The 9,297-nt window shown below is 31.4% G+C and overlaps 1 protein-coding gene across 1 annotated transcript; it reads left to right on the plus strand.

Annotated features, from left to right (window-relative positions):
* The first annotated feature begins 5,426 nt into the window (after positions 1 to 5,426).
* On the plus strand, positions 5,427 to 6,194 carry LOC111982974 (small ribosomal subunit protein eS30z/eS30y/eS30x). Its single transcript, XM_024014594.2, has 3 exons — positions 5,427 to 5,558; positions 5,672 to 5,809; positions 5,971 to 6,194. Exons 1-3 carry the CDS (start codon positions 5,555 to 5,557, stop codon positions 6,015 to 6,017), a joined length of 189 nt encoding a protein of 62 aa, XP_023870362.1. The 5' UTR covers positions 5,427 to 5,554; the 3' UTR covers positions 6,018 to 6,194.
* Positions 6,195 to 9,297: the final 3,103 nt, after the last annotated feature.

A 9,297-nucleotide genomic window follows, 5' to 3' on the forward strand; every position in this document is an offset into this window, starting at 1 on the left:
AAAAAAAAAAATCATCGGGGTATGTAACAATTATCTATTTTATAGAACCAAAATATTATTTATTTATTTATACTATTTAAAAGGTTTTTTCTGTTGGGATTCTTCAATATTGATGTCTAAAGTAATAGAATTATACATGCAAAATTATTAATTTAAAAACTCTTAAATTTTAGCTAAATTCAAAAAATGCAAGACAAAGGCTTTGAGAAGGTTACGCAGACGAAACACTCACACCAATGATTGCGAGACAAAGAGCAGCGGAAGCTTACAAACCTGGAGTCCACAAGAGGACTGCTGTTGCTCGAATCCGTCAGACGTCGAAACAAGAAGGACATGATGTTGACTCGCTTGAAACTGAGGCTTGGCTCATGCAGTACCAACTTCTAGGACCTGCACAGAGAAAATCAAGGGGCTCAGAACAAAAAAAAAAAAAAAAAAAAGAAAAAAAAAAGAAAAAAAAAAAAAAAAGGCATAAGAAAGAATGAGAAAGAAAGAGGGTGCCTGCTACAGCTGAAGAAAAAAAGAGAACTCGAAAAGAAAAAAAACGGTGCTCAATTTTATTCCCACCCATAAAAAACACAAAGTCCTTTTATAGAGGTAGTGCTCACAAAAAACCCTAGTGATTTATAAGAGGGCGGCTAAAGAAAAAAAAAAGGCTTGCTGAGCAAGACAACTTCAACACTACTCTACTAAGGAGACCAACGCGGGCTTGTGGTTAAAAAAAAAAAGAGGTATTTTGTGCAATCAAGCCCACAAGGCGTCAACCGTCTTAAAAAAAAAAAAAAAAAAAAAAAAAAAAAAAAAAAAAAAAAAAAGACAAGTTTTTGTTTTGACTATCAAAACAAAGACAAGTTGAAATCCTTATTGTACGAGGATGAACTGTCAATTGTCTAAATCCTTCTTGTACGTGGATGAAGGTTTTGCTTTCCCGTAAACTTAGTCCAAATTGAGATTAATAAAATACTTCAAGCCTTGTCTTCCTTGCATGACAATTAGGAGCAAAGTTGAATCTTGAAGTGGGGGCATTTGTAGACATTGAAATTTTATGATGTATTTCCAAATGTCTGATTGTTCGTGATAAAATATTTGTGATCAAATTAATCTCTAATTAATGAGGTGGACGATCAGCAAATGAAATCGAGCCATGTGGCAACATCAAATAAGAAAGCCATATGACAATGTCAGAAGAAAAGACCTATATGGAAAGTTCTTATTAAATGGAAGACCAAATTAAATCCATAATTAGATATCAATAAATGTTGAGAGAAAATTCCAAATAAATTACGATTGAGTTGCCTATAAATAGGGGCTTCTCATATTAGAAAAATGGGAAAAACTTAGAGAGAAAAACCCTACTGACACTCTGCCAAAATAGAGAGTCATCTCTAAGTCCAAAAAAGCACATTTGCTCCGTCAAAATCAAGGCTCATTTCTACTTCTTCAAATCAAAGTAAAGATTTTCCTTCAATTAAGTTTGAGATCAAGCCAACGATCCTCAACTTCAAATCAAAACTCAAGTACATCCAATCACACATCCAACTTGGAGACATCAAAATACGATTCAAGATCAAGCTTCATAGCCCTTCGAATCGTAAAGTTACTTGGAGATCGAATCAGAGGAGTTTTATTGTATTTTTTCATTGTAAAGAGTCATACAGAGGATTGTATTCACATATATACAAATCAATACAATTGATAATTTGTTACACTATTTCATGATCATGTGATTCTTCTTTTACAAAAATTGTGTGTACAATCTCTATTTTGAAAAAAAATATATATAATCCCACATTCTATGATTCTATCCGAAAAAAACCCTACCCCCATCCACCTTTTTTTTTTCCCCCAAATTTGTGGATAACTACACGTTTAAAAACTCAAGTAAAATATTGATGTTCATATAAAAGTAAAACTACCACTCTCCAATAATCACAGGTTTTTTTTTTTTTTGAAAAAAAGTTAATGATTTACATCCATTAATTTTGGATTACTACATTTTTCAATCACAAAATACCTAGAGGTGTGTGGGAAGAGTAATATTATTATTTCAAAGTGTGTGGAATAAAAAAAAAATGTGTTTAATATATATACATTGCTATGATGGTGATGTATATTTAACTAATATTGTAACAATGTGTGCAAATTTGAAAAATGCAAAACTGAATGTGGGAGTATTATTTTCGGTATTTTTTACTACATTGTTATCTAAATTTTTTTTTTTAAATGCATTTCATATTACTGAATGCTAACGTTCTAATAAGAAAAAACATCATATAAGGGGTTCCATCTATAGTTAATAATCAATTAATCATTTCGTTTCATAGTAGATAGTTTAAAAATGCATATGATCTTTCTACGGTAAAAGTGTAATGTCTTGTATTATCTACACCATTATAAAACATCAAAATCATATATATATATATATATTGAAATAGAAGCTCAATCAATAATCTTTTTAAGATAATCTAAATTTGATTATAATTGTATTCTTAATTTGTGAGAAGTGTATGTTTAATTGTCCTATAATGTAATGCCAATTGACTTGAGATTTAAAATGCATTTCAATTTCATGTCAAATGTACTTCCAATTGTACTATAATTTCAAATCAATTATATCTATATGCAAATTCATGCATCTAAACTTAGAAAAATACAAAGACTTAATTCAAATTGATTGTACTTCTATGTATTACTATGAATGTATACAATTTGTTACTTATTAAGTTTTTTTTTTTTTTTTTTTTTTTTATTTTGGGGGGGTGGGGGAGAAGAGGGAAGGGTACACAAACTACAAAGATCAAGCTAGTTTATTTTATTTTATTTTATATTATATTTATTTTAAATGTTCTATCCCTACGATGAATAAGCCCTACACTTGTTTAAGTTTAAATAGATAAAACCATATTCCTAAATTGAGAACGACAAAGATTAGCTCCAAACTAATTTAGAAAATTCTCAATTTAGGTTGCATTTTTAATTGTTTTTTTGAAGTTTTGATATTATTTATCCCCACAATTACCCTTGTTTAAGTTGCAAACAAAAAAGAGAAAATCATATTCTTAAATTGAAAAGGACAAAGATTAGCTCCAAACTAATTTAGAGAATTCTCCTCCAACCCATTATATGGTAATTTATAAGAGGATCAAATTTGGCTATAAACATGTTTGGAGCTATCTTGCTTGAACTTACCATGTGGCAACTAAATGGATTCATATATAGTTTTAGTTACATGACTTTTTGAATAAGTCATTGACTTGTTTAAATAATACACGTGAATAATTTTATAATTTGTCACATAATAAATTGAAAGATATAGTTCCGAACAAGTTTGAAGCCAAATTATATATATGTATTATTCAAATAAGTCACACGATTTAGTAAGAAAGTTATATAACTAAAATTATACATAAATAAATTTTTCAATCGTCATATAATGAGTTACAGAAACTTTTTCCAATTGAGAATGCCAGCGTCTAGAATAGCCTTCTTTGAGCTTCTTTGAGCTATCATTTTTTTTTTTCTTTTCTTTGAGCTATCATTAAAGACTCGCGTGGAATGTTTTGATTCCTTTCTCCAGTGTTACTGGTCGGATAAAGAGTAAGACATCTACCCCATGCTTCAGCCTTCAAGCCGAAGACACACTCAATGTCAAAGGACTCCTTCAACTTGCATACTTGGATGCCAATTTCTTATGCCACTTTATTCTCAAACTTCCAACCATCTTTTACAGTACAGGATATATACCATATAGCAGTAGCACTACAAGATGAAAATATTCCAAGAACTCAAAGGAAATTATATTTACATTAACATTCAACTAATAGTATGTAATATCATATAATGATGTAGATAGTCCCGGAACATTCGGGTTGTGGGCTCAATTGATTTAAAGGGTACTGTAAACTTGAAGGTCCCAAGTTTCATTAACCCGCTATTGATCCATGAGATTTTCAATGCATTTTATGGATATGAAGTGGAATAGTTTGGCTAAAGATTGGACACCGCTTCCCTATATTAAATAAAAATAATATACATAAATTATTTGCATTTTGCATTCATTTTTCTTTCCAAAAAATAAGTATGGTAGGAGAATTTGAACCCAGATTTACCCAGTTGAGAGAATTGGACAATGTTTAAGGCATATTTCATAACCTACAGTTACTCACAAAAAGGCCTAACTTTTATGTGCATAGCGCAGGGTGTTAAGCCAATTTACTAATAAGGGTATGTTTAGATACATTTTATTTGCTGAAAACTGAAAACTTATTGCTGAAAACACTGTAGCAAAATAATTTTTAAAAATATGAATAGTATTGTGAGATCCAAAGAGAGAGAGAAAACTGTGTTTTGCTAACTTTTATAGGTCTGTGAATAGTACCCATAGACTCACAAAAGAAACGCAAATGCACGGATTTGCTGAAAAACGCCCATCCAAACGTACACTAAGTGCTCGTTTGGCTGGCACGTTTACATTTGACGTCTGCGTTTTTTCAGTTTTTTTTTTTAACGCATTTTCCAGCTCTTTTTTACTGTAGCAGCATTGTAGCGGCTATTGTTCAATGAACAATAGCAGCAGTAGTTGACTTTTCAGCACAAATTTTACTGTTCACGGACCCACAAATTTCACTTTTCAGAAATTTTTTTATTAAAAATGGGTCCCACGATACTATTTATACATTTAAAAATTATTTTGCTACCGTGTTTTTCAGTTTTCTGTTGTGACGTATCTAATTTATTAATGTGCCTTAAACTATTAAGTCTCACCCCTATAGTATAAAACCTTTTGAAAAGAAGAAGAAGAAGAGAGAATTGGACAATGTCGTTGAGCTAGCTACGGGTTCTTGGATTTGAACCCAAGTTTGGACTAATGACTATTACTGTCTCCTAAAAAGGGGTTGGGGGGGAGGTTTGTTTACCATTTACTTCCTTTTTTTTTTTTTGTTAAAGATTATAATTGACTAGACCAAGATTACACTAAGAACCTTTTTGACTTTAGCTTTTAGTTTTTAGTTCTTATGTGCAGCTTTTTAAAACCTTATTTTCTCCCATTTTTTCTTACTTTTTCAAAATTTTCAAGGTACAAGTATACTTTTACAAATTTTTAGCAAAAAGTTAGATAAGTTATTCAAAAAAAAAAAAGTGAAAAAAGGAAAAATGTAAAAAAAAAAAGTGAAAAATGGTAAGTTTTAAAAAGCTTTAAATAAAAGCTAAAAACTAATGTTAAAAACTGATGCCAAACACACTTAATGGGCTAGAGACGCCCTCCTTTCATACAATAGACAATTGATTGGACCAAGATTACTCTAAGACCCAAAAACATGAGCTAGAGACACCACTTCTGATGGGCCCAATTGGCTCCTCTTTTTAATCTCAAACAAAACCCATCGAAAACCCTTAAGAGCCTCCAAACTCGGCCCACACGGACTCAACCTCCCACTATATATAGAAAATTTATATATTGCTCGTAAAACCCTAACCCTAGCTCATTTTCAGACTTTCTCGCTCGAGGCACACACACAGAGAGAAGAGACACACAACTCTCAACCAATACACCATGGGTAATCTCATCATTTCTCCTCAAAAAGCATCTCTTCCTCAGATCTCTCTCATATTCTATATGGGTTCTTTTCCAATACCTGATTTATGTGTTTTGGGGTTTTTGTTTTTTCAGGTAAGGTACACGGATCTCTGGCTCGTGCTGGTAAGGTGAGAGGCCAAACTCCCAAAGTTGCAAAGCAAGACAAGAAGAAGAAGCCCCGTGGTCGCGCCCACAAGCGCATGCAATACAATCGCCGATTCGTCACAGCCGGTATATATCTATATATATATATATCTCTCTCAATCTCTCTTTTTTGTGTGTTTTGTTTGCTTTTAGCATCTGGGTTTTGTGACAACGTGGTTTTAGTACAAGTTTTTGAAATGGGTTTTGATGAATTTGTGATTTTGATTGGTGCCGTTGTTTGTTTGTAGTGGTCGGATTTGGCAAGAAGAGGGGACCCAACTCGTCCGAGAAGTGAAGAGGTTGAGTGTTTTAGGTTAAAGAATTTGTTGGGTTTTATTATTTTTGTTTTTAATGTTATATTGAAGACTGTGATGATGATGATGTTAGTTGCTGGAATTTTGTACTGAATTCAAATCATGTTGGATAATGCTTACTTGGTTAATTAATCTGAAAATGATGTGATTTTGACCGAGGTTGTCGATTTTGATTTTTGTTTTTGTTTTTTATGTTTGATTGTTGGTTTGCTCAAGAATTGGACAAAAAATGAATTTAGTTATTTGGTGGTTTTTTTTTAGCTCTTTCCACCTCCTTATTATGCGATGCGTATGAAGAGAGCTCATTTCTAATGCAATTATGCTTGAAATTCTGAAATGGGGAAAGCAGGAATGTTTCAGTATTGGTCTTGAATAAGATGGAAGCTTGGTCTTTTAGGTTAAAATTGTTCTTTCAATCAACATGGATGTCTTGATACCTTATGTTTTGTGAAAGTGAGGGTTAGATATGATATCATTCCTAAGCAAGTAGATATCAAATGTAATCACAAATAAAGCAAGTGGATATCTAATTATCATCATAAATAAATAGAAAATCAAATGAATTCAATGCAAGCTTGCATAGATGTGTTGCTCCAAATATTTGTGGTAAATTTTTTCGTTAGTACTTAATTAGTAGCTTTTATAATTCTATTTTTGTATTTTGTATCTTTCCCTGGTTTACTTCCTAGGGGTGGGTCCAAGACTCCAAAAGACTTTGCATTGGTGAGGATCAATGTCATAAAAATAAATAATAATAATAATAATAATATTAAAATTTTTCATTCATATTTGTAGTTAATGAAGATATGTTAGTTTTACCGGCCTCTCAGACTTTATGTAGACGAGGATGGCTGCAGTCAGTCTTTTGCTTTGCTTTATTTTTTTGAGAAACAAGTTTGAGGCATTGCTAGAATCCTTGTTTCTTGACTGAATACGTTCTTTATAGTTCTCAAATTTGTTGGCTTGGACCAGTAGAATGGTGCTAGTGCTTCAATACTTGCAAAATCTTGGACATTGCATCTTGATAAATTGTGAAAACATGGCAATACGATAGTGTAGTTGTTCAGAATAGAAAGTAACGGTGCTTATGATGATGAACATATTGATGGTTAACATGAACCTTTGGAGGGTCTTTGGTTGGAAGTTATATTCATTCTCCCCGAACAATGAAATTTCATTCATACTTAATAGTCTATTTGTGATGATTTTGATAATCAAATGTATTATGAAGGTCGAGAAATAATAGGAAAAAGAGAGTAGTTTTCGTAAGTCGAGTAAGTAGATGCACATGCTTGGTTTTTGGTGTTCGAGCTAGGGTTGTGAATGAACCAAATTGTGCAGCTCGACTCAGGAAAAGATTTGAATAAGCAAAAAAGCCGAGTTAAAGCTCTAAATTTAGATTTGAATATAAAATGAGCTAAATTTAAACAAAATTACTTGGTTTGTGAACAAGCTTGTTAATATGGGCTAAATTTAAACAAAATTACTTGGTTTGTGAACAAGCTCCTCAGTATGGGATTAAATTTAAGAGTGTCTCAGTCTATTTGCAAATAATTTGATTAATTTTTTTTTTAAAAAAAAGCTAATTTTTCGCTTTTTGTCATATATTTAATATAAAAGTTACTAAAAACTATTATTATTATTTTTAATAAATATTATGCAAATAAACTACTAGAAATTGTGGGATATCCAAAAGGTCACTAAATATTTATACATTATTATATATATATATATATATACGTGTTTAAATTTTATATTAAATATATAGTATGGATTTAAGATATATTTATACATTATAAGTTTATATCTATACGTGTTTAAAATATATATACTAAATATATGCTTATATATGGATTTAAGATTAAATTGTGTAAGTTTGTAAATAAGTTCATAAGATATCAAATTATTATTTATAATTTCTTAATATAAATATAATTTTTGACACTACAAGATTGGTGAATATAATTTTTATTAGTTTATAAACAAAAATCATTCTCTTTAATCAATACAAATAATATAATTTCAACTTTGATTTAGTTTAATTATTAGCTTTGATTTGTGAAGGGGTAAAAGATATTAGTCATGATTTTATTATATATATATATAGAAAAAGAATAAGTTAATCAAGTAGCTCATGAAAGTTAGAGCTTGTAAATATAAAAATAAAGAGCTTGTTTAAAAAAATTAAATCAAGCTTGAATATGTAATTTAATCATTCGAAATTTAATTAATGAAGAATTTTAAACTTTTAATACTCGGCTTATTTACGGTCCTAGTTTTAACTCCTGAATGTTTTATTTTCATACTATAATATTTAAGAAATAGTATGAAGTGTGATTGTGAGACTTGAATTGAGAATGAGTCAGCACTTGAATACTTTCTCAATTCTTTGCACTCATCATGAGTTGTATTTGGAAATAAAGAATGGTAACTGCAAGAAATCCTTGTTCTTTGGAAGATCTCTCTCTTGTTTGGTATTGCATGGTTCCACTTTGCAAGAACTCTGAATCTTTCTCTTGAAGCTCATCCTATGTTGATCCGCTTGCCCCGAAATGACCTAGCTCAATAGGGAAATCCCAATTCACTGGCCCTTTTGATACAATGAAATTCTGGAGGCACTTTTGAGGGATTTAAACTCAAATCCATTGCACTTGGAAATGGTAATTACAACTTTGTTTTATCAATGGAGGTTTCTTTCAGGAATTTTAATAGAGGGAGGGAGGGGAGAAGAGAGTTTGAAATGTAGTAGGCTTAACTTTCAAAGTTACCATGTCTGATGATGACCACATTTGAGTAAGAATCAAACTCTAAGCCTAAAAATGAAACACTGATATGTATTGTTTGGTTTGCAACTAAATTTTCACGGGAATAAACCCTCCATGACCTTGCTTGTTGCCACTTGCCCCATTGTTAGTCACGACTCATCGACCCCTTTCTTCTCTGCTATCATTAACTCACCCTCGTCGCTTTTAATTCCAGGATTCTCCACAATTCCCTCAAGAATCAATTCATCCTCTAGTCTCTCTTTCCTACCAGTTCAATGCCATTCACACCCTCTTAATGCAAGTCAGAGCCAAAAAGATCAATCCAAATTACGAAGGATTCCAGTGACAGCAGGGTGAGGATTCAAGGATATTAGGATCCCGACCAGATCTAACGTGTTGCAACAAAACCAGCTATTGGTTCTCACAAATCCTCCTCCCCCACTTGTAAGCACAAAGACAAAATAATAATAATAATAATAATAATAATAAAACAATG

This window comes from Quercus suber, unplaced genomic scaffold (genome assembly GCF_002906115.3).
Source record: "Quercus suber isolate HL8 unplaced genomic scaffold, Cork oak 2.0 scaffold_757, whole genome shotgun sequence".
Taxonomy (NCBI): Eukaryota; Viridiplantae; Streptophyta; class Magnoliopsida; order Fagales; family Fagaceae; genus Quercus; species Quercus suber.

Coding starts and splice junctions, on each gene's coding strand:
- LOC111982974 (XM_024014594.2), top strand. Junction 5,810..5,970: donor TCGCCGATTCGTCACAGCCG/GTATATATCTAT, acceptor GTTTGTTTGTAG/TGGTCGGATTTGGCAAGAAG.